We start from the raw sequence: 26,405 nt of genomic DNA on the forward strand, positions 1-26,405 counted from the left end.
AAAACAACGGTGCCTGCAACAACACATACCACGTTACAGAAGATAACACCAACATGTCATACTGTATATTTTCCCAGCTGCATGGAGCATCCTAACCCACAGAAGTCCTTCACGTTTTGCTACGCTTCAAGTGCTGAAGAGCTCATCTGGAAATGCGTGTCTGCAGAGACCTGCTGAGACTGAACCTCTTCTGTGGACAGAATCTGCTGTCTGCACCAGAGCTGTCACCAGCCTGCCTCAAGCCTGACTCAGAAGGGTCACTCAGAGGAACAAATAGGTCACAGTGGCTAAGCCCCACTTTCAACCTTGGCCCTGTGGCAGAGATGCCTAATACAGGCACCAACTGCACTTATTTGTGTAATCAGGACACACCTGTTGAGTGGCAGGGTCTTGGTGCAGTTGCAAGGCACGGGCCACCAACAGACAGCTGAGAGAGAAGAAGTTATTTATGTCAGGAGCTCCTGTTGCTGTCCTCAACAAGTCGGCCTGCTTTCAAAATGGCTCTTCCAGTCTAAGAATTCCACCTGAATTCCTTTAGCACATGACCCTTATTTAGCTTACCGCCAGGTTCACAGTCTGTCTTCTGCGTGCCCCCTCACCCTCCCATTTGACATGGATTCAAATAACTGTGAGACAGAGAAGGGCTCCGCAGACTTCTCTTGCTGTTCCTTGTCTCCTCCGGAGCATCTATGCTATCTCAGATAGACATTACCACACTCTAAGCCAGATCAGTCTGCTCCCTCCTTCACAGGAGGATCTTGCCATGGGAACATGGCTGGAAACTCCAGGCAGGACTTTGCCTCTCTCAAGGAGATATACAGACTCTTTGGAGCCAAAACCTGAGCTGCTTCAGAAAAATGAATAGCCCTGGGAAGATCTGAGCAAACCTGCAGCTGCTCAGCAGTAGTTATGTACATTCTGATTTGAAAGTGTAGACTGTCAGGGATAGAATGAAATAATACACAGCTACTCCACTTATGCAAGTTATAGGAATAATAGCAACAGGCACGGCATACATTCGTCAAGCCCTGAACTAGATAAAATTCTTCTTACGCTTTGAACTCATGAAGATTTTAAGGGGAGGGCAGGCAGACCAGAAAGAGCTCTTACAAGAAATTTCACCTTCCCAGAATAAGCAGCAGTTTATACACTGCAGAGCCATACTGACAGATCTATCCTGCCCAGAACTAGCACTTTAAAGAGGCATTAAGAAAGAGTCTAACAGGAGTTTCTAAAAACCACTGAGTTTTCCAGCACAAAGCAATAGCTGTGTGCCCTCTTCCAGGCTTCTGCTGTTATTGCAATATCCTCCCCAGGGTATTCTCCTCTGCATCATCTACACCGCTTCACTGCCTTTCTCATTTTTGACTTATTTGGCAAAACAAGTTTTAAAAGATGAAGGAAACTGAAGTAGCTTTACAGGCATACATGCTCCCTTCCCCCTGCAGTAGTGAAGGCAGAGGTCTCCTATAATTGCTGCCGTTTGCATTTGGACTTGACTCACAGAGATTGGCCATTTCCTGCTCCTGCAGGTGTATACACATATGTATATATATAAATAAATAGATACATTTTTTTCCAATAGCTAGAGAAAAATGCTGTTTTTATTAACTCATAGAAATGCTTTGACAAGCTCTTAAATATTCAAAGATGATAAATTCACTCATGAAGGAACCTATTTTTCTGAACTTGAGAATACAGGACGATCCCAGTGGGCAAGGCAAGACTGGAGATGGGGAGAGAGAGAACAAGCCATGGAACATTTCTATATTTTGACAACAACTATTAATATATTACAAAGAACACACTGTCAAGCTATTTAGGTTGCGAGTCTAACTCATCTTCCAAAATTCCTTTGTAGCAAAGAGGAAATAAGTTTAGCCCAGCTGCAACTTTATTCCTTTCTTCCATGCTTTAAATAAAAAACCACCTTGCAGCAAGCCTCTGCTTCTCCGATTTCTCCAGTCCAAGGTGGTCCAGGGGGTAAGGCACAAGATGAGGGCTCAAAGCACCACCATCTATTCCTGGCTCTGACACTGACCTGCTGCACAGAGGGCAGCTTGGTTCACATCTCTCTGCCTCCGCTTCCCCTCCCAGCCCTTGTTTACCATGTCTATTTAGGCAGCAAGCTCTTCAGGGCAGAGACTGCTCTCACTGAGCCTGCACAACAGCTGGCAAAACAGACTCAGGCCACCAGACACTACTGTTGTAGCCCTAGTCTCACCAAAAAAACCCAAAGGCTTCATGCTACTGCTCAGCTCAAGTTTAGTCACAGAAGGAGTTATTAAGCCATTATTCTTCTGTGAGATAACAATGTTTTCCTGACATACGGTTTTGAACAGAAACGCTCCATGAACCTTACATCATGAACGTAAGGCCTGACTCTTGCTTGGGCAGTTCTTACGACTGAGCGAAGCAAAACTCTTCAGCAACTCTTTTTAACATCCCCCTCACAAGGTCTTGTTGCACTACAGGATCATACATAAAATTAATGTGATTGTACAGAACAAGTGGCAGCCTGACAGAGAGAGGCTTGTAGGACAGCTGTTAAGAACCACAGCATACTTCCAAAACAGCAAGGTAATATTTTATTAGCCATTCACTTACTGCTAATTTCAAGAAGAAGGTACATTTTTAACACTAAGAAAGAGGTTAAGAACCTTGCTGACTGGCTGAATGTACCAGAGAGGGCAAATATGAGACTGTCAATGTTGCGAATATGCCTTTCAGCATAACAGCTAGTAGCTGGGATTACGTCCATATCTTCTTTTGACAACATTAGCAAATCAATTTAAGGTTGATTAAGTCTAAGTACATGTCCAGACATAAACAAAGCAGGCAATTTTTAAAGGTGCACAGTCAAGGTGAGAAGTAGATCTCTTCATAAAATAATTTGAATAGTTTCAGGTACTGCAGTTTCTCCTTTCCATGCTTAAAATAGCTGGGGTTTTGCAGCCATTTTCTTATACATTTTCTCTCTTCCCTATTTTGGCATAAAAGATCCTTACAGACAAGCTGACCATGCAAACAGTTTTTTCACATGCAAGCTAAAGCCTGTTCCTCTGATCTTGTTACAATAATCTTCAGATATACCTAACAGAAACAGCATTTTAAAGAAATGGTGTCATTTTCAAGTTAATCACCCTTTAAGAAACTGGGGAATTGGGGCGGGGGGGGGGGTAAGTTTCACAGCTATCTTACACATTAGGCTCAAATTTATCTCTATTTACAAAGCATTAACAGATGGCTTATCAAAAGCCATTAACAGCAGAAATGATCAAACTAGTACTGAGATGTTCTTTGTTCTAAACAGTAAATATTCCCTAGACTAGTTTTTAACTTGTGCCAGCCTCCCTGGGACCATCAGTTTAAGATATAATGTTAGAACCACACATGTTATTTCATTAAGCACATTTACCATAAACGGTTCCAGCCTTCGCTTTCTCAATTGTGGGTAGTATTGCACAAAACACTCTATCACACAAAAACCTCTTACAAACGAAAAAAACAAAGTGTTCACCTCATGCAATGCTATCCAAAACATGCAACAGAAGCTCTCAAGTGATTCAAAACTAGGCTAGACAAACCTCAAGATTTGCCCCATATCACTAAGCAAGAAGAGTTATCAAGAAGGTCCAGCTATCCATCTTCTTCATCACCGTCCTATTTACCTAGTGATATTTAGCTTGAATATCTACTAAGCTCAAGTTTAACCTCCAGTGAGCAGCCTACCAGGTTCCTATCTAGAATTACTATCAGGAAGAAAGATTGTGTGCCCAGAAGCTTATCTCTACCCCTTCCCCAGCTTGCATCACATAGTCCAATAAAATACAGCCTCTCTCCACAAACCTTACTCCCTCAACTGCAAGACATGCATCTTGGAGACATGCATGAGGGGCGGGTGGTATAGAAAAGACACAGCTATTTAAAACCCTCAAACTGCCCTGGATAGTATTCAACTCTTGTTAAGCTAAGTACAAATTTTACAACTGCACTGCATTCCAATACATGCATTCATGGTGATTCTTTCGGGAATGTACAGATACCCAGTCCCCTCCTCCTGAGATAGGTCCTTGTCTTTATCTGTTGCCAAAACTGCCTACCCTACTGGAGCAAAACTGCAAGTGTCCCAAGATGCTGGCACCTAGTGAAAACAGGTGCTTGGCTTTCAGGTGTTGTCCAAAAGATCTGGCACACTATCTACTTCAAAGAACTGAAGATTGTGAGCCCTCCATGAGATCAGAGGTAATTAAAGGATTCACCTCCCCAGCTACACCTCAAGGCTCCTACATAACAAACTTGCAACGCCACTTGGTGTATTATCTATGCTTGAACTTCCTAGCACCAGGGCACCGATGAGCAGGGCTAAAAGCAGCGCTCAGTAATAGAGATGTTTAAATAAAACTTGAAAATAAGACTCAGCACAAAAGCACATCCTAGAATTACTGCAGAAATTGTTCACAGCAAACCTAACAGCATAAAAAACCCTATGAGTTTGACACTCAAGTACCCTTCCTTTCACTTACACCCTCTGACCTAACAAAGCTCTTCTGAAGCTGTTTATAGACCTGTATTCCTCCGTGGGGGGAAACGGTGGTCCTTGCATATGCTGCACCTGCTCTGCTGTACACCTGATCTCTCTCGCAACCAAAGCGGCATAGTATCACCTTATTCTTAATGAAAAAAATACAGAACTTCATTTCCTCAGGAGACAAAATAATATATCACAGTAGACAGAACCACAGCAGACAGAACCCAGGAGTCACAACGCACAGCCATTCTGCAGCCCTCATTCCCGCTGACTTCAAAGTTCAGTTCTTGGCTGCGAAGTCCATGGTCTGCAACCCCCACTCTACGAAGACTAAATGGTTGACGTGCTGGACTGAAGACCCAACACAGGGATATTCACCACCACAGAGGTTCTGATCTTGCTTGCAGCAGCTCTAACTGCACCTCTAGCATCTCTGCTATTGATGAGACAGCAATATGAGACAGCAAAACAGGCCTCAAGAACTGACATGAATCGTAAAAGAAGGGATGTCAACACAAAGCGTTTAAGGGAAGCCTACTGAGTCACTGAGTGACACACACGACCCTGGGCTCTGGGCTGGCAGCAAAAGGGAAATGCAGGAAGTAGCCCATAGATCCTAAGAACATAATTTTTGTCTTGGGATCCCTAAAGTAGCAGAGAAAGCCCATGTTGTGCGGCTGCCTCCGAGTAGTGTTTTGTACACTAGTAAGTTTGAGAGAGGAAACACCATGTTTGGGTTCTTGCCAGCTAGTGCCAAGGCCCAAGCCCAACAAGGTGCTTCACCCAGAAAGAAGCTTTGTCCCAGCAAGGCTCACGTCACACACAGTAAAGTCAACGCGGCTCTCACCTATTCTTAACCTAAGATATGCTAAGACCTGAAAAAATGTTAAGGCAAGAAGAAAAAGGAGACTCCTGCCACCAAAAGTTTAAAACCCAGAGGCACAAGGTGTCCCAGAGTCCCCTTCTCTGTGGTAGCAGGAGTAACAAACAACAAGCCGCTCCGTGAGCGGGACAATCTAAGAAACACGTACTGCTGGGGCCTGGAGAAGGCGGTTTAGCCGCCGGGGGGGCCGAGCTGATCCCAGGGATCTCCTGCCCCCCGCCGCCCCCCAGCGAGGCCGGGCCTTGCCCCACAGCACGCTCGCCCACTTCCTCGCAGGGACAGAGAGCAAAACCAGCGCATCCCCGCCGGCCCGGGGGCTGCGGCGGCACACGCAGGGCCCCACGCCGCCACACACGGTCCCTCCCCTCGCGGGGGCGGCCCCGCGGCGGGCCCCGCGCCGCGGCCCTTCCCCTGCCCTCGCCGCCCCTACTGGCGCAGGCCAGAGACGGCGCAGCCGCGCTTCGAGAATAGCGCGCCCCCCCCCCCGCCCCTCTGCGGCAGCGGGGAGCCCCCCCTTAGCGACTACGCCAGCAGCGCAGAACGCCCCTTAGCAACCAGCTAGGCCGCAGCATCCCCGGCCTTTCCCAGCCGCCGCCGCCGCCTCCCCCCCGCCCTTCCGCCGCCGCCGCGGCGCTTACAGGTCGGTGCCGAGCTGGGTGAAGCCGGAGTTGAGGCAGCCGCGGGCTATGCGCCTCCAGAGGACATCGCGGCTAGTGAAGAAGCGCAGGCGGCGGCAGACCTGGCCCAGGCGGCCCAAGGCCTGCGCGTCCAGGTAGGAGCAGATGAGGAGCAGCAGCTCCTCGGGTAAGGCCCAGAGCGGGGAGGAGGACGAGGAGGAGGAGGAGGAAGGGGGGGGGGAGGCGGCCCGGGATCCCCCCTCCGCCTGGGGGGATCGGGGGCTGCCCTTCCTCCCCATGGAGCAGCAGCTCCTGCCCCTCCTCCCCGGGAGCCGGAGCTGCTGCTGCCCGGGGGAGGCCAAGCCATGGACGGGGGCAGCCGCTCCCCAGTCACATGGGGCAGGAGCCGCTGCCTGTCACTGCCCCCCTCCGGGGGAGGAGGCGGCGGCCGGGGGGGGGGGGGGGGCACAGGGCCTGCCGAGCCCACCCTCATTAGCGAGTTAATTCGTTAACGGGAGCCACTGGGACTCCCCCGGCCTCTGCCCACTGCGGAAGTGCCTCCCCGAGCGCCCCCACCCAGGCACACGGGTCGGTATCCTTCACAGCTAGGATTAATAACGTCACCCTCCCTGCGTGTTTATTAACAACAGGAATAATTAATGGTGGGGATGGCGATTCCAGGTAGCCAGAGCATGTGCTGCAGCACCTGGAGCGGCCCCCGCTGGATGCAGCAGCCCTGCAAAGGAAGGTGAAGAGCAAGGTGATTAATGTTCATTAATTATCCTTGAGCAGGGTCAGGAGTGCCTGTCACCCTTGAAAAGACAGCAGGGGTCAGCTGGTGTTGCACAGCAGTTTTCAGCTCTCCCAGGTTCCTGGGCCTTTTGAAAGAAAGGGTCTTCCCCATGTAAAAGCAGGCCCTGCTTGCAGCGGATTTAAGGCTGGCTTTTCATGTGGACACTTCGGTGCAATCAGTTCCCCATCCAGGGCTCCACAAAGCAGGGGCTGAAAAGTCTTCTCACGTGTGTGCGTGCGCACACATACATGCACACCGCCAGAAAGGAACACTTCATAATAACTGAGTCATTGTTGCCATCCACAGGAGCCTGGAGTACTGGCAGCACAGAATGATCCTGATCCAAAATGGCAAAGCTGCTCCCCACAGACAGTGCAGCAGGAAAATATGAGCAGAGTGTTGTTATTCGTTCTTACAGTATTTTCCACTCTACAGAAGATTGAAATGTTTGAGGAAATTTCTCCTTCAAAATTAAAAGATAAATAAATTGTAAGAAGTTCATCATCTGCCTAGAATGCTTTGTACAGGTATCACTTACCCACCACGGACTGCATCTCCTCTTGCATAGTGGTGTAGGAAAATGAATTTCAGCGTATAATGAGGTTACCATAGCAGACAAGCCTTTAGACAGCACTTACGTCCTGTTCCAGAAGGTCATCGTGCCTGTATAATCTCAAGCATTCAAGTATTCATAGGACTAAATCACCAGCTCTGGAAGCCTTGTATTCTACAGGTTCAGAGCTGCTGTCTGAGGAGCTATCTGGTCCATTTACATGAGTTTTAATACAACCTGGAACTCAGGTTCTATTAGTTCCAGAAGAAGGCAAAAGTTTTATCAGCGTTTATAACAAGTGAATCAGATGGCCCAAGTAATTAGAATATTTCTCAGCCTAAGTTTTTGCTCAGGGAAAATAACAGCACATCTGGTATGGGGCTTAAGTAGTCAATTGAAAGGGAGGTAATCTAATGAACATCACTTTACATGAGTTTATGGAAAATTGGCATGAACACAGTTTTGTATCAAATTAACTTGGTATCTTTTTGATGACATTAAACGTAAGTAAATATAATTCACTTTTTTGTAATCAATTGACAATGTTCAAAACGTTAAATACATTAAAAGCTGAATAACTTCTCTGTCTTAAATTGTTATTGCAAATACAGATTTATTATCAAGTTGGTCTTTTTCAGTAGGTCCCACAGAGGCAGTTTGTTGACCATACACAATTTAATATTTGTGTTAGTGACCTAAAAAAAAATCTGAAATTGTTATTGGCAAAGCTTTGTAGGAGGCATAAAGGCTGAGGGAAGAGTAAATCATGCAGAGGGTGCTCATGGCTGCAGAACTCCATGTTAAGTTTAGACATAATCAGATTGTATGTATTTCAGTCAAGCCAAACGTAAAGTCTCACATCTAGGAACAAAGAATGTAGGTCACACTGAAAGGATGTAACTCTATCCTGCAAAGCTGCAATTCCGTAAAGTCTTCATTAAGATGAATAATTCAGTTGAACGTGAGCTCCTTCTGCAGTGCTGTGACCAAAGGGCTAGTGCTGTCTTGGGAAACAAACAAGAGCTGGGAGGTTCTTTTACCTCTGGTTTTGACTCTGTTGTGACTGCTTTGGAAATAATTTGTCCTGCCAACATTTCAAGAAGGATGTTGAAAAACTAGAGGGGTTTCAAAGAAGAGTAGCGAGAACGATTACCGGACTGTCAAACATGTTTTATAGTGAGACCCAAGCACTCAGTCTATTTAGCTTTCTAAAGGGAAGGTTAAGGTGCGAGTTGATCTTACCTTATGAGCACTTAAACAGGAGAAGAAAAAATCTGGTAATAGCAGGCTCTTCAGTCTACCAGACAAAGAGATAAGAGCTATGGACAGAAGGTGATGGGAAACATACTCATAAATGAAGCACATTTCTGTAGTGAAGAAAATTGCCTGTTCAAACAGCTTATCAAGGTTGGTGGTAGTTCACCATTACTGGGTTTTTTTAAAACAATATCAGCTTTTTTTCCCCCTCAAAGATACAGTCTGGCTGTATCTTTATCTGGCTGTATCATTAGGGTAAGATCCCAGTGTACAACAGCCTTCAGTTTGTGCCAGTGCCCCTTCACCAAGGAAACTACTTAGTGCACTCTAAAAGGAGCCTGGCTGCAAAGTAACATGTCGTGTGGCCCACTCGGAGACCAAGACCAAAGCGTGGACAAGTGCGGCTGTAGAAGTGGGCCCTTAGCGCCTTGCGATCTGTGACCCAAGGGATAAAGAACTATGAAAGATTTCAAGCAGATGAAACATCTATTTGCATGCAGTAACTGTGGAAAGGACCAGATGTGATCCAGACAGGAGGCACAAACAGCAGTATGAAGAAAACAATGAGATACCTTGCTCTTAAATATAAGCTTTGTTTTCTAGTGCAGCTAATTGCCTGACAAGGTACTAGCAATTATTAATCTTTGGCCAAAACCCGGATATTGCCATCAATTATTTTATTTGTTTTTGAGAGAAATGGACCTGCAACTGCATACATTTATTCTTAGGCATGGTTTCAGCTACTGCAACTACTATGGGGCTATCAAAGCTGCCCATCACACAGCCCTCCTCACCGTCAGAAGTTTTATTACTGTCACACTGGTTACAGTGGTAAGCAGTGAATGTTCAGAGCCTCAGAGGAAAGGACCCAGTGGTACTAGTCATCTCAGGAGTGGAAAAGGAAGTACACATGTAGGTGTCTGCAGGCGCAGAAACCAAGGAAGGTTCAGAACCTTTACTAAAATTGTACATGTAGCATGATTATTTTCATTGTGTTTTTTTACTCTAATAAAGGATTCAGTGCAGGTGCTTAGTGCAGTATAATCATATAATCAATAGTATTTTCTACTTCAAAAATCTTGTAGTCAAAAATCCCAGTTTTATCATAGCTCTTGGCTGCTCTGAACCTCTTGAAAATAGAGTAGGATTCTGTGCTGAAGTCACAGATCATTCTAGCCTCTGTAGCTAAATCTAGGATCTGTAAGCTAAAAATGGGGGCTTGCACCCATAAAATACTTAAACAGCGTAAGTCAATGAAGTGCAGCTCGGAAGAAATACCATTTCAATACCTGCCTGTCATTTTTGTGCTGTCTTCAAGGGGTTTTATTCCTCCTTGCAGTGCCCTCAAATACACCTTTTCAGCTAAAGACACAATCATGTGGACAGCTCTTTGTTTTGTTTTTCCTTCCAACCAACGCTTTTGTGTATTTCTGAAACTTAAGACACCTCCTCTGCTACTACAGTACTTATCTGTAACACCATCGCTTTGAGGGATTAAAGCAGGTTACTTGTTACACACTTAGATCAAGAGTTATCTGAGTAGAAAGTCTATCCCGTTAGGGTTGGCGGAATCTGTTTTTGATCTTGAGTTGTTTTGATTTTCTCTGAGAGCAAGTAACATGTTATTTTAACTTCTGAATAAGGTGTGCTACCTGACTGTGACTCTTCTGTTTGGCAGAAAGGATTAGAAACCTCCACGGAACTTGCACTCTATTAAAGCAGAGTGCTCGCCATTGAGAACCAAGGAGCTGAATTGTTTTCAGATTATATATATATGTGTGTGTGTGTGTGTGTGTGTGTGTCTTTCCCACATCAAAGACTTTGATGGAAGCTGTTCACGCTATTGTCAGGAATGCAGGGACTGGCACAAAGGTGATTAACAAAATTGCTTTTCTGCAGGAGAAGCACAAAAATTATCAAAGGATTAAAGAGGATAAAATTGAAAGGTTATGCTGAATTTGGGGTAAATTTTTCCCTTCTTTTCCAAATTATTCATTTTGATATGATCTTGCCTATAGAAGGTATGCCAGAAGAAATCAGAATTAGAAGATATTTGGTATGAGTTCTGTTGAAGGACAAGAAAAAAACTTCCCTTAAAAATAATGCCAGCAGGCCCTATTCTGTGTGCTTCCAGACCACATCTGTAAAGAGTTTTTAGTAAGAGCTGAGGGCACCCAGCCAGCAGCCATTCCCACAAGGTTCTCAGCAGTCACAGGATCAGGACCTTTCTTCATAATGATGCCAAAGATTCTGAAAACAAACCATTTCTTAAATCAGTTTATCATCAGTGATGCCATTGGCTTACCTTTCTCACTACACTCAGCTGACAAAGATACTAAACTAAGGGGATCGCTTTCATTATCCACTTGCTAGGCACGTGCAGTGGTTTCCTATTTTGATCAGCAGCTGAGCTGCTTGAATGGTTTAAGAACAAAACAATAACAAATGGATTGACAAATATTTTAGTGCAACAAAACTAACAGGCCAGCTTCTGGAAGCTGTCTCATTTGGAAAACTGCAGTGTAATAAAAATGTATCAGTTCCCATAGCCAGCACAATTGTCTCATCTTGCTGTTTTAGACTCCATTTATTGTTCATTTTATTTTGACTTTTCCTCTATTACCTACTAAGTACTGGCCCTATCCCTATTCCTTGGCTTTGGCTTTTGAGTTTTGTTTGTTTGCTTGTTTTGCTAATCTGTTATTTTCTGGAAGTCATCCGGATGATTTTATGTGTTTTTAACCTCATTTATCAAAGTATTATCTAAAGCATCTGTTCAGAAAAATGTTCATTTTAACTGTTTTCTCAACAATGACCTTCTTCCTCCCCCCCAGGCCACATCAAGTTGTCACTCACCGGACAGCTGTGGAATTTGGAATCATTCCTTTTAAACACTTTACAGTTCCAAATGGTAGATTTCTAATGGCACAATATGATTGCCACAAAGATCTTTAAATTTCCCAATCCTCCAGGCTTCAAAGGCTGGACCGTCCTTGATCTCCTGAAGGAATGCTTTTGAATCTTGTGCTTTTATAGGGACTACCTATGAAGATATTTTAGGGGCTTTTCCCTTTTATACTTAGAGCCTGAGGAACTAAACATTCAAGTTCCCGCTGACTTCTTTGAGAGGAAGATCAAGACTTACAAAGTTATTTCTAGAGATTTTCAGCTGAGTTTTCATTATTTCCCCAGGTTGTTCCAAAACATTTTGGTGGGGTTCGAAAGCAATGTAAGAGTATCCTCAGAGTAGCAGTAGTTATGGTACTCATTTTATCCTGCATCTGCCTTCCACCTACATGGCTACTTCAAACAGTCCCTGGCCTGTCCATGAACAAGTCCCACAGTGTCCTAACTCCTCATGTGCCCATGGGCACAATGGAGTCCTTTGCTCTAGAGGATGCACTAGATGAAGTGGAGCTTCATATCTGAAGCTTCACTTACAAGATAATAGTATGGAAAGTAAGCAAGCCTAGTTGTGCTGGTAGTTTTGTGTCTGTCTTGACCAGGCAACCAAGACATAGCCTAATTATCTGTACCAGTTATGAATTCACAGACCCAGAATTACAAGCGTTCTAGGCTTGCTTCATCTCTCTTCCCCTGCAGTGGAGGCAACATTTCACTAGTAGTCCTGTCTTGCACGGTAGAAAAAAGTAGACTTGAAAAAGTAGACTTCTTTCAATCAGGAAACTGACATTTTCTGTTTCTCACTGGTTAATTCTGTCTTCCCTTATCACTGAAACTTCAAATGGCTGAATTCTGTGTTAAGATTTATAGCATAGCCAAGCCATAAAGCGGATTCTGCCCTCAACACCAGCCTCTTCCAGGACATATGGTTTGAGAGTGAGATGGGAGTATTCAGGGGGTCTCTTATTAGTGAGGCACACATATATAATCAACAAGTAAAGAATGTACAGAATAAGTTATCCCTCTGTCCATACACTTAGGACTCTGGTCCTGCAATAGGCTACCACATGAGCCTGAGGGCCCACCTAGCAGATTCATGTGCAGGTTTGGGGCCTTTGGTTGCAAATTCCTTGGGACTAAGTACTGTCTCTTCTATATTGCTACAGTACCTCATGTGACAACATGACCTGCTCATGTGACAACATGACATGAGTCTGTGATTGCAGACTCTCAGGTATTATTCTAAATAGTAACTAATGATCAGTCACTGCAGTAAGAGTATGTTTAGATATCCCATATTGCTAATTCATGTGATTTTTAAGTAGGCCTCAGCCTAACCTCAGCTTTTGTGACAACAACAAACTGCAGGAACAACTAATTACTAACCCAGTTTATGGGTCAGAGAACAGGCCTTAGATCCTCATTTACACAGGTTTCTTATGATCATGCAAGCCCTACATCTCCAAGGCTATTTTTTGTTTGTTTGTTTAGATCAGTTAAAAAAAAATCCCACATCCCAAAATAGAGAATGTTTTCCTTTGGAACTGGAAGCAAACACACTTGATGGCTTTAACATCTGCTGGACAACGCGTGGATGGGAGGTGGGCACCTCACACAGTTTTGTGACAAACACATGTGCGCACAGCGTGTCAGATTATAAATCCAAGAAGAAAGAGTCATTAAAACCCCACTTCTCCAGCCCACCTGCCATGAAAATAGGCCTTTCACTCTATCTATTTAAATAGAAAATGAATATTGGGAAGGAAAATGCCAACATTCCCGGGACTTAACTCAAAATCTCTCCCTCCAATAAAGAAAGTTTGTCAATTGAACGTAAATTGATTCATTGTCTGTCTCTCATCAGGACCCATAAACCACCCCAGGCACATATGCCTGTGTTCTTGCCAGAAACCAAGACAACACATTTTCAGGACCATCCCAGTCACATTTACATCTGTCATTGACTTGTTCTTCAACACTACATAATTCTCAAATACATTTTCTGCTTTTGCAGCATGTTAGTGCCCGGTATGATTTTTGGGTGACAATTCCAGCAAGATTAGCTTGCTGCCCAGCAGAGCAAGAGCTCTCACAGCTCCACTGCAAGTCAAATCTTGGAATGCGGATCTTGGAGTGCAGATCTGCTCCTGGAATGGAGGAAAGGAGAAAAAGCCACTTGCACACTGGATCAGCTGTACCAGAATTATTCACATGCCATAAGTGGTAAACCGATCCTATTCTTTCTCTTTTCCTCTAGGCTTGCAATGGACTCATCATTGTTAACATGCCTGAATTATTAGCAGCATCATACTGAAATGCAGCTCAAAAGACAAAGCAGCCAGGCTGAGCAAGATGCCTGCGGTTCTGCGTAGAGGACAAAGGGCTTCTGACTGCCAAACTTCATTTGTAACTCTTGAAACTGAATTTACTATTATATGATGACTGACAAACCACAATGCCTCTCATAGATTATTCTCCTCCCCTGTAGTCGTACTTCACCTATTTGGTGACTGTGAGCATTATAACAGCATTAGTAACAGTTGCAGGAAGAAAACACCTTTTTTAAAGGGGGATGAGGGGAGACTGACAGGGCTTTTTCCTCTTCATGCACACAGATATACAAATGTGCTTTTTCGGCATGAACTTCCAAACAAGGAATCAGTAAAGACATCTACTTGTGTGTTATTATTTTCCAACACCCGCTCTGAAGTGCAGGGCCCATTTGCTTAGTGGATGTCCCAACAGGTGTCTGGAGATGCAGGTGTGTGCACAAGCAAAGTCCTGAGCACAAGCACAGACAAAGATTCAAATACCGGGGCCTTTCAGCCTGAACCTGACACTGCCACTTTAAAATCAGAGACACTGACATCAAAGTTTTCCACTCCCCAGAAGGAATGGACTATTTTTCACCCTTCCAAATGATGTCTCTCATCTCTCTCTGCCTTTCCTACAGCCTTGCCTCTCTCTCTCACACACACACACTTTTTCTAATACCATCCCTCCCTCTCCACTTCAAACCATGGGAAAAACCCAGGAAAAGAAGCTTGCCGACTAAGGGACCGTTTCGCTGCATTGTGTTTTCCAGCTAGACCTGAACAGGCTGAAATCAATTCAGCGCTCTCTCTCTCCCTCTCTCTCCCATGTCTTTTTTTGTTTCTCTTAGATCGTGCTCTCTGCCTTAAGAAAGCCCAGTTTAGTTATATCCATCCCCATAGCAATCAAGTGACCAGTAGTTTTTATTGCTTGTAAAAACACGGTATCTTTTTCATGGGAGTTAGGTTTTCCTTTGGTTTGAAATGCCTCACGAGCAGTGGTAACAACCCACAGAATCTTTGATCAATTCTCACATATCCATTTTACGTATTTTTAGTAGATCCATCATCAGAAAAGTTAAGAGCTTAGTAATTAATATTCTAATATATTATGCCACCTCATTGCATTATTGGCAGAAGGCCTGATTTAACAGAAGCACACACAAATATCTGTGTCTGATCTGAATCACTACATGCTCTAAAAAACGTACATTATTAAAGTTGAAGTCTAACTGTTGCTATATTAATATCCTCTGTTTTTTATTTGCTCCTACCTTTTAGAAGGTTTCAGTTTTCATTCTGAAATTTTCCAGGCTTGCTCCCAATACCAAGGTTATAACTGCAGGGTAAGAACCAGAGTAGAATACAAGAAGGTTCATTAGAAATTTGAACAGGCGAGGTCCAGCACAGCAGAGGCAGGAGGCCAAAGAAGGCAGAAGTGATGTGGAAACAACCACACTGACTCTGTCACTTAAATTTTGATAGTACCACCTGCCGACAAAGGGACAGAGTTAAGGAATGTGTGCAACCTGACTTCTGTGTCTCCCAACCTTTGGAACAGTTAACTGTGCAGGTAGTGTTCCCTTAACATAACTTTTGCTGTCCTTGAACTGTCCAAGATCTCAGGGCAGATGCAAGGTTGCTGCAAACATAGTTTCATTGCGCTTAATGGAATCATGCTACTTTACCTCCAAACAGGGTATCATCCAAAGACAATACAAAAATTAGCCGTTTGGCTTTTCCAGAACTTCCATAATAAAAAAAAAAAAACCAGCAGCCAAGTCTAACTACAAAACAGAAATATCTGGTGAAAGCCAAACAATACTGTCACCACAAAACATTTAAGTGAAAAAAATGAAAGTGTTGCAAAGTTGTGAGTTTCCACCACATCCAGCAGGCCTGAGCCTCAGTGAGGATTTTATAGCCTGCCCTAAAAAACCAACAGTTTCCCTGTCAAACTGGGGAGCGTCCTGCAAAGTCCAGCCTACTGATAATGGCACGCCAAGAGCTTCTTCTCAAGTTGCCTCAGTTAGCTGCAGCTGGCCGCAAAATGACAGGGAGAGGTCTCTCAGGTAGGCAGCTTCAATTTGCTTTAAGGACGGATAGATCAAAACCAGCACTATAGAAACCCACTCACCACTTAGAAGGTGTTCAGTTCAGGTCATGTTATCTGTCACCCCGTCCCTGAGGGACATCCCATTTAAGAAGTGGATTGTCACCTTCTGTGCTGCCTGCAGTTTCCAGCTGGAGCAATCCCAAATGCAGGCCGTTGAGCTAAAACTTGCCTTCCAGATTGATAAACTAAAAGACAGCTGTCTGTCTGTTCCCGGCTGCTGAATACCTATGCAATTCAAGCAAAACTGCTGGGTACTCTGCATTGCTGGAAATCTCATTTTATTTAGGTGCCTAAATACTGTTTTCCATGTCTAGCTTCAGACTCTTCACATTACACGTGCTGCAACCCACCTGCATTTTGTGCTGCTGTGATATGAGCTTTCATGATATAATCCCAAATTATTTCACAAAGGGAAGAACACAAAGTGGGATATTTTTCCTCTGCTACTTCAAATACACATGTAGCATCTGGAAATTGCCTTGCAACTTAAACTGTTGAAGATTTGTAACCAATGTCTCCTATGTATCTTTGCTTTGGCAGCGCCAAGAGTATTGCCTAATTATTTTCAACCAGCTGCACAGCTTTTCAGAGATATGTTTCAGGTGATTAATTATGACACTAATTTTGTGCAATGCAGCCTTTTAGGTAAAGGAATTGAAGAGCTGAGGCATTCCGCTCAGCAACAATGTTGTTTGTTGCAAACATACCAGAATTGTGTGTGTGTGTGCTTATAATATTCTCTGTATTTAATAAAGAGTGAACTGTGTAAATACAGCTAACTAGGTACTTTTCCTGTAAATGAGGTTATGCTGAGTAGAGCGCAGTGCAACAGATTCTACACAAAATTGCAGAAAAGGACAAATAAAACACCATACAAAGAAGAAATAATGTATGATCACAGATTTTTGTCTTAGAGCGCAAATGCAAGTGGCTAGAGTTGAGATCAACTGTACCTGTGTTACCTCCTAATTACCATGCTTAATCATACAAACGTGACAGTCTTCTGGATGTTTTTTCACTGACCTTTTTTTCCCTCCTTTTGAGGAAAATAACATTTTGATACGAAGAAAAAAAATCAAAAAGAACTAAAACACAGGGCAAAGCTTCGATATATTGTCATTGTTGTCAGCATATTTTCAGGAGCAGTTTCCCAAGAGCTCAGCATCCTATACGCTGTGATCTCTCCTGAATGGTCTGACTCCTTATTTTACGTAATACAAGCTTTGAACCTGATTATGAGCTGTTTCAAAGACTTTTAGGTGCTGAAACTGCCTGACATCTTCAGTTGCCTATTTCAAGGACTGCAAAACTTTCTAGCTTACAAAAGTTGTCATGATTGTGTGTAAATGCCATCTCTTGGGACTCTTGCGATAGATACTGTAGGAATGCTGTTCCCCTGGCAGTAGCCAAGAAGGATCCACTTGCCTGCACATCTTAAAAACTCCTTAGGGGAAAAATGCTTTCCCTGCAGGAAAACTCAATTATGTCCCTAAAAATCCTCGGAAGAGGGTCAAAAATAGGGCACTCTCTCCAAGGAACAATAAATATGAAAGATAAAAAGGGATTTGGGCATCACAGAGATATTTTCCAGCTCATGTGAATAGGCGGACAAGAATGGACATCTGAGCAATTGGAACTTTGTACAGGACCATAAAGGCAGCAGATGAACATTGTATTAGGAAGACAGAGGAGAGAACTACAGTGAGAAAGCAGAGATGACGTTGAGACACTTTGGGTGGGGGGGAAGGGAGATGGTTCGTTGGGCCAAGTGACCTTTTCCCATCCAGCAATTTCTTCTGTCCCAGTGCAGAATGACAATGGAAACCCAATGGCAGCACAATCCGGCATCCACACCCATGCCGAAACAGATTCGACTCGACTGTGCTGCGCTGCTGCAGCCATGGGACACTGTGAAACAAGCCAGACCCAAGTTTCCAACTTGCCCTCTTTTCTGTTGTTGTTGTTATTGCTGTTTGTTTCCATTCACCCCCTTTTATTCTCCATTTTTTTTCTATCTTGACTCTGATGGGGGCTCTTTTTGTGCAAAACAAGCCCTTCTGATCTCTTTGAAAGGCCAGCTCATGTCATTCTTCCAGATCATCATTGTATGACATGTTTTTATATCAGGCTGACAAAGGAGCTATTTGATCAGGGGGTATGGTGTGTGATTGTAAGAAATTCAGCTAGCCGGTGGCAACCATTGTTCCCCAAAGCGGCTCCCTGACCCCATTCTATTCAAGGAAAAACTCCCTTGGAGTGGCCTCTATTCATTGAGTAACACCAGTCCGCAGTCTCACTCCAGGAGTATGCTCAATTCAGAGGTGTGTCACCGATATTGCCCATCAACCAGCCTTTAACTCTTTCATCAGCGTTAGGTTTCCAACACAACAGCTGTTATCATAGGACAAGCTGGGGAGCAGGGGTTAGTGGTGCATTCCAGCTCACTGGAGCTCTCCTTATCTTGAAGAAATTTAACCTTCCTTTCAAAAGTTGTCTTGGAAAATATCCGTCTGCTGCTTTCTGCAGGGCGCAGCTTGAGTCGTTTGTCTTCCTATCCCTTTGCCCTGGAATGTCCCAGTTCACTATTCAACTTCTGAAATGCGTAACTCCTTTTAGAGAACTAAAGGGTAACGAGTGCTGGTTTAAATGGTCTTTGGATTTGACCTAAAATGATCAGTTATCTTCCCCTGTTCCAATGCAACAGCCTTTCCTCTCCCAAGTAGACTTGTATTTATGAGTGAGTTCATGGCATCAGTGCAACTACTTGCTGTGAGACAGGTCATGCAGCTGAGGCACATCTGTGTCCTTGTGAGACGTTTCATCCCACGTTGTCTGCAGAGAAAGCTTAAGGTATTCCCGTGAGCGCCGAGAACACTATTCACACAAACTGTTCCTGTTTCCTTGCACTGAGCCCTCTGTGCACTAACTCAGAGCCTCCAAAACACAGGGAAATCAGTGAAAAAGCTCCCATTAGGTTTAAGGAGCTGTGGATGATGGCCATGCTCTTGTGCTTGCAGTGGTTATAGAGCATTGCCCAGCAGCCAGAACAGGGTCAGACTCAGGAGCTAGATGCCAAACAGCTAAGGATACAGCATTGTAATGATCAATGTTTTTGAATCCTATAGGGAGAACTGACTAAGTGAGCAGGATTAAAACTAGCTGGCCTGCTATAAACAGGTACACAAGTCACTGCCAAGGCCTTGGAGGAAAACTCTGAAGCAAATTAAATTCAGTGCATCCACCTTAGCATGGCTCTGCTTCATTCTTCAGTGCATTATTTTTCCCACCATGCAATAAGCACATCCTCTTCACTCACAAACCAGCCGTCTCTTGACATGTTCACAGTGTTCCAGGGAGTAGAGTTACTTGCAGGACCTCCTGGTGAACTGTTTGCTTGCTTCCTGGAGGCCCCCAGTGGGAACACAGTCCTGGTTTCAGTGTCGCAGCTGGACTCCTCCAGCAACCTTCTTCACCTGCTGCAGGTGGCCTGCACTGGCACTCAGCCTTCCTCCACCAGCACATAGCCTTCCTCCACCACACAACCTTCCCCCACCGGTGCACATCCTGCCTGGGGTTTGGTACCACCTTGGTAGCAACTATCTCTGGGATCCGGATTTGTTAATAAACTCGGGCTCCCTCTGCTGGGACAGAGCACAAAATACTGGGGGGTCTGTCTGCAGGACCAGGTTATTTTGCTGCTGAACTTTTGTCTTTTTTCAGTGACATTTCAATAGATGTCACGATGAACCCTGCGTTTTCCTCCACTGGATGATAATGGCAGAATAAACAGCAACGTTTTGTGCTACAGCAACCTTCACTGCATGCTCCAAACCCAGTGGAAAACTTGCATTAAACTTCCAGTGACCTGTGAAGCGATTTGGCATCATCTCCCATTTACATAGAAGTTGGGAGGAGCTCAGGTGGCCGGTGATTTGTTCCATGTCATGAGCTGATATCCTAGGCGCACTTCTCTGCTTGCTGGGACACAGGCTATCCCCAGACCACAGTGCTAGGGTTTGAATTTAACCCCTCCAAGAACAATCCTTTAAAATGCTTCTGTAGCAGGCCTGTTCTCCACCATGCAAGACATTGTATGAACTTCAGCTGTCCACAAAGTTTCCACCAGACTGGGGAAACCCTCTCCTTCCATCATGCAGGTGCATGCTCTGCAGCCAGACTCAGCTGTGTACATGGAAAGCTGTTTCTGGGTGGTGGACATGTATAGTTGCCTCTATGTCACAAGCAGATGTTTCCCTGCCTCCCCACACAACACTAAGCTGCTGCCCCATAGCTTACAAACAATGGCAGAAAGATTCCCGTGTAGACCTGCTAGCCAAGTGTTTCCAGCATGCAGAGATGTAACATCCCAGAGCAAAAGAATTTAGTAGGACAAAACACTGCATTAATAGGGGCTATAAGGATAAAGCTAGCAAAGGGAAATTTAGGTTAAATCTTAGGACAAAGCTCCAGGCAAGAGTGAAACCTTCTAGAAGAGAAATGCAAACCTAGTTCTTGAAAAGATCAGACAAAGCTGCAGTGAAGATACTTTAGGGAGGCATTCCCACTGGGTCAAGGACTCTCCCTGTCTGCTGCCTATGAATCCAGCATGCTGCATTATCTGTATGACCTTTAATCCACCCCTAGTTACTGTGGAGAATGTTACTACATCAACATTTTTTCAGACAAAAACTGCAGTGTACATTGAATTAATGCATTTCCTCAGCAAAGCTGCTGCCTTCAGCGCTCACTTCAGTGTCTCCTGCAGCAAAGCTCACTTCTAAGGTCAAGCAGACTGAGCTGGATGCTCTAGTTTCAAGGAAGGTCAAACTCTCCCTTAGCAGCTCAACACCATCCAAATAACTCAGGAAGACCTGTTGCCTCCCATGAGAGCAATGCCAGCTCTCTCCAGTAATTCAGGCACTCAAATTGCGGCTAAGTCCAAAGCACTGTCCTGCAGTGCCTTGGCCTTCACCCTGCTTATACACCGGCTCGGTTTTATAGATTAATGCTGAGACTTCTGTGCATAGGCTGTTAGCAGAGGTATACGTTCATTGCTTTGGTGTGGAAGAATATGTATGTCCCTAAAAATATATAGCAACAAACGACTTCAGAGTTTCTACCTCTGCAGGGATCAGCCAATAGTTTTAAATCAGAGCAAGTGGCTCTGCAGAAAGGTCTTTGAGGATGAGCGCTCCTCAGCGTGTTGGTGACCCTCCTCTTACCTTCCCCATGCTCTTTGTGCCCTTCCAGCACCTAGGTGGCTGCTCTTTGGGCTTGCAGCTTTTTGCATCCTGGCTGCCTACCAGGGTCCAAAGCTGCTTCAAGTAACTGCAACAGGAGTATGCATTTCCTTGATAAAAACCTACAAGGGAGTGCACCTAGAAGTAAGTCAATATACACAGAGCTTTCCCACGTGGATGGCAACCAGGAATGAAAAGCACCACAAGTAACAACGGTTTGAGCACACAGTACCTGTGATACCTCCCAGACTATGGAGCAGATTCTGACCTCAGGGCCAGACATCTCCCCGGAGAAGTTAGCGGAGCTCCTCTAGACCACAGCAGCAGGACAGGGTCCGGCCAGGCTCACCATGCTGTGCAGTGTGCCCAGCTCTGGGACAGGCCAGCTGACAAACAGCGAGCTGCAGGTGCTACCCGGCAGAATAGCTGAGAAATAGTTGCCCACATCACCAGGGTTTTGCCTCACCCATTGTTTCCCTAAGTGAGGGTCCACTGAAGTGGCCCATTAGGGGTTCATCTGGTCTCAATAGCAGAAGCTGCATGTTTGCTTGCTCTGGCTGCTCTTGAGATGACAGGAGGATTAAAAGCCCACATGCTTCCCTGACTGTTTGGCACTAGGTTTCCTTTTCTCTCCATGGACATTCATTCCCAGGGAACATACTTTAGAAAGAACTAGGGTCAGACCCATACCTTCCTCTTCCCCTTCTCCACAGGTGAGCACGGCTGGCTTACAGAGAGCAATCCTCTGTCTCCTGCACTTCCAATGGGGACTTACCCTGGGTCCTGCTTCCTTTAGCAACTCTGCACCTTGTGTCTTTGCTCATATCACAGGAGAGCCTCCCATGTCATAGGCAGCAAATGCAAAAGACGCATCGTGTATGAGGGAGTCCCAAGTCAGAGTTGAGGGTTTGTCTGAAATCCCAGCTCAGGGAGCCTTGTGACTAGGTGAAAAATCTCAGCCATGGCTTTTCTCCTCCTTGTAGGGACATTTCTCATCTTTGCTGATGCTCAGATAGGCTGCCCCTCCCCCCACCCCCAGGAGCCCCAAACTTGATTTGGGGAGCCCTGACAGGTGATTAGAGTGCCTGGGCACATGGAGCGTCGGGGCTGCCGCATCTCGCTGCACCAGCTGGCAGCGTTGCCTGTGTAAGGTAACCTCGGCATCATGCTGCAGCTCCTCCAGGGCCCTGGCATTCAGCCTTGTACTGGGAACGGTAAATCTCCTTCTTCCAAAGGGCCAAAGGAGAGCATTCATGGAGGACAGGCTGCTGCTTTGCTAGAGACTGTCATCAAGCGCAAGTAATCCCCCTGCACTGGTGTCAAGTGCAAGGCAAACCTTTAGCTCTATAGGGGGAGGTGGTGAAACCCTCAGCTCCTCGCAATGATCTGTCTGAGTGGGAGTGAAGTGCAGACACTTCGCTGGGCCCTGCAACCGAGGCCTCAGCGTGTGTCAGCAAGCACCTCTCTCCCCTCCCGTGCCCCCCAGTCTTTTGGCAGGGAAGATGAGGATGCCCCTTCACCAGCCAGCAGGGATTAGCAGGAAAGAGATTTTCTTCTTATTAACAACTTTTACTGAGGGCATGATAGCAGTGGGAATCAGGCCAGTGAGCCAGGTGCTGCATCTATTGCAACATGCAGCAATCATGCCCTAGCAAATTCATGGTTTTCATGACATCATCCTTTCCTCCCCCAACCGAGGTGTGCCCCCCTCCATCCTTAGGCCACTCCTGGGGAAGCACTCTAGGGCAACGTCGTGAGACTGGAGAACAGCTCTTCAAAACACAGATTCTGCCAAAATCTTTGGTTATACAAAGACCTGTGTGCTCTTTGCTGTCCCTGTGGTGGTTTGGTACAGGAGAACTTTGCAAACATGGCCAGTCAGGATAAGCAGGTCAAACCAACTCCACTCCTATCTGAACTAATCCAGAGTGATGCTACTGAAGTCAAAGGAATGACTGTGGATTTACCCCACTGTAGCTGACAGCAAAGCACAGCTCAGACTTTACCAACTGCTATTTGAATGGCCAGAGATGGAGTTCTCCTGGACAATGGAGAGTTTCAAGATTTCAGTGTTCTTTATAAAAGAAATGCTATCTTTGCTTTAGAGAAGTGCTTCAGCCTTTGCCTAAGTCACAGTAGGCAATGGACGGGAGATTGTAGCTGTGCACCTCCCACAGGGACCGTCCCTGCTTTTGTTCCTCAGAAAAGACAGGCATTACAATGTCCCCAGCTGAAGGAGGGTTACATCTCCACAGTCAGCTTCAATCACTCCAAAAATCCCTGTAAGCACCTCTTGGGAAACATCAGCCTCGAGCAGGGGACATCATCCGTGTGGGTGGTCACTGCATCGTTTGTTCCTCAAGATCCTGGACAGAACCAAGCCAATGTCAGGCTCCACTGCTAGACACCATGGCCAGATCGCTCATCGCTACTTCACAAGAGCCAGTTCTTTGGCTTCACTTCACGTCCAGTTGATAGACTGGAATCAGCTTAAACAATAGCTGCAGGAGCTATGTGAAGCCTGGAACACCTGCTTTCAGGGCGTGCAGAAGCTTGGTCAGGTTGGATGGCTCTGTAAGCTGGAAGAAAAGGGCACAAGATCAAGTGCCATAAGTTGAAGTTAGGCAATTTCAGACCAGAAATACCAAATAACACTAAAATATTGAATCAGTGCTGGATATCCTTCCTTCCTTTTCCTCAAAAAAGGACCATGGCCTTCACTCAGAAGACACTGAGTGACCTGACGACCTGTTTTGCAGAAGATGACCTGACAGGCAGAATAGTCCCCCTGGCCTTAAAATCTGTTCACATTTGAAAACAGGTTCCTTCCAGCTGGGATATGGGACAGGGTCCAACTTTCACTCAAAGACAGGGAATCAGATGTGAGCTTTAGAAAGAGATTAATATAGTGGTTTTATACTTCATTTATAGCTCCAATTATTGATAAATACATTGCTTCATCCATTGGATCACTTCTAAACCTTTTTTTGGTCTCTTGTAGATTGATTCAGCTGATTCTCAGCTCTGCTGGGACTCCTTTGGGATCTTTCTCTTTCTGGGCATTGATTGCCCCCTCCCTCTCTCTAAAATGGAGTTTTGCCACCTCCTTTCAGCTCCAGCTGTAAGATCTGTGGGGCTTACTCTGCGTCTGAGCAGAGCCGAGAAAAACACTGGTTGTTGCGGTGCAAGTTATAAGGAGGGATAAGGATGTGGGACTTCAACAAAATAACCCCGGAAAGCTTCTACTGTTTCTCTTGCCGAATTCTCTGCTGAGAGTTGGCTCAGTTGTGTTGGCTGCTGAAAGCTAAGCCAGGCTCCTGATGAGCATTTTCAGTTTCTAAAAAAAGCCCCCAACAAAATCAACCTTTTCTGTTCGTAACTGACCTTCTCTATTTTGCGGAAAAGGTCTGAGCAGGCAAATCTCATCCAGCTCCAGCAGGTGAGAGGCACCCATTACCCTCTCCTGGAAGGATGCATTTAGCAACAGCTGCAAGAGGAATGAGAAACACAGAAGATGTACTGATCAGAACTGCTGTATTCAGCCCAAACAGTTAAATACACAAGCTGCAGATGAAACATTTGTTCATAGACCTGAGGGGCTGGAAAGCTAGATTCTCAGGTCTTCTGCTTACTCTGAAGTTCTTATTTTTCCACACGCTCTGACAATCCAGCTCTCCAAAGATAGAAAAGAGGAAGACTAATTCCCAGGATGCAGGAGCTCACTTCCCAGCACACGGGGAGTCCCAGGCAGCAACTTGACCTCCTCAGACTCGGCAATTAGGGTGGCAAGGTAATCACAGAGTGGGAGAGGACAATGCTACTTTTAGTAGATACATGATGAAGTAAGCGTCTTTGTTCTATTTGCACAAGAAATATCTAGTACGGCAAATTACGGAAAACATGCACTGTGCTGGATACATACTGCTGGGAATCTGGGATGATGATGGCTCCTGTGAAAGGGCTGCAAAGGCATGGCACCAGAGGGGACAAGATCTGCACTTGGAAGAACCTTGAGGGAAAAATCTTCAAAACATCAATGTGAGACCTGAGTACCTGTGTCCTGCTGAAAGACGTCAGCTTCAAAAACAGAGCTAAGGGTTCAGTGCCAAGACCCTGGCAGGAGCACAGCTACCTGACTGCCCTCTGCACCAGATCCATGAGGGCCATAGCATTTTACATCGCAGCCCTCACTCCCAGCCCTGTGCCGCTCTGCTACCCAGTGCTGTCTGAGTGTACATTTCACAAGGTCAACAGACTTCCACCTCTGCAATGAGTCCTCTGCATTTTCAAAGTATTTCCATAAACAGGTGGCTGTCTCCCTCCTCCCCATACATGCTACAGCTTGAACCAGCCACTTTGATCATGGGAAAAAACATCCCACCTAACCCCTTGATGTAGCACCAGCAATGTGTTAGAACGAAGCCGACAGTGCACAGCGGAGAACCAGAGCCTGAAATAGCAGAGCTGGGCAAGCAGGGAAATGGATTAAGATCTGACCAATATCTTAAACAAAACCCTGCCTGAGCCTCATACTGCTGGCCTTCACAGGGACTTGAAGAACATTTTGTCACTTTAATACGGGCACTCACCTCTGCAGGTAGGTCTGCATTGCCCGCCAGCAGACACAGGCCAAAATCCTGGGCTGCTCTGGAGGTGTTCCCAGGCTCGCATATGCTCATGGGAACTGCTCTCCCTGCACAAGTTCCCACCTGGCTGTGCTGATGGAAATGGTCTGGCTGATTTGTGGGAGCACCTCGACATCTAAACCGGACAAACTAATCTTTGCAGATTTGCTGGCTGGAATAGAAACTGCTAGGGAGTGGGACATGGAGCAATTTCCATCCACAGGGTGTCTTGAATGCCACAATGATCCACAGGCACAAGCAGCTGCTTCCTACCTGGAGCACAGTACAGTGGCAGTGCTGGCCCACTGGATGCCAGTCCATCCCTATACACCTTGCTGACACATGCTTTAATCAGAACGGGTAGAAATCCTCACCGTTGCCTTGCCTGCTCTACTAGCGTGGGACAGCAGGCTTTGTTTGTCTGAGCCAGTTGCCTTCGCCAAGTCTTGGCTTTAATGGCATTTTGTGAAGCAGGTTGGCTCCTCCACTGCAGCCACAACTGCTGAGAAATCAATCATTACCAGCAGTTAGCTGTTTGATGGTTAACAGCCTGAACTGAAGCCAAACTGGTTGT

The 26,405-nt window shown here is 45.4% G+C and overlaps 1 protein-coding gene and 1 long non-coding RNA gene across 3 annotated transcripts in view; one reads left to right on the forward strand and one right to left on the reverse strand.

Annotated features, from left to right (window-relative positions):
• The window catches only part of FBXW4 (F-box and WD repeat domain containing 4), a 65,352-nt gene extending 58,759 nt beyond the window's left edge, over positions 1–6,593 (reverse strand). For both annotated transcript variants that reach the window (XM_068949838.1, XM_068949836.1), the window contains exon 1: positions 6,053–6,593. In XM_068949838.1, the coding sequence (XP_068805939.1) occupies positions 6,053–6,330 (278 nt within the window). In that variant the 5' untranslated portion in view covers positions 6,331–6,593. The remainder of the gene's footprint in view (positions 1–6,052) is intronic.
• On the forward strand, positions 5,679–7,325 carry LOC104138118 (uncharacterized). Its single transcript, XR_011142125.1, has 3 exons — positions 5,679–6,186; positions 6,682–6,791; positions 7,131–7,325. It is a non-coding gene; the product is annotated as an uncharacterized lncRNA (long non-coding RNA).
• Positions 7,326–26,405: the final 19,080 nt, after the last annotated feature.

The sequence above is a fragment of the Struthio camelus genome, chromosome 7, assembly GCF_040807025.1.
Source record: "Struthio camelus isolate bStrCam1 chromosome 7, bStrCam1.hap1, whole genome shotgun sequence".
Taxonomy (NCBI): Eukaryota; Metazoa; Chordata; class Aves; order Struthioniformes; family Struthionidae; genus Struthio; species Struthio camelus.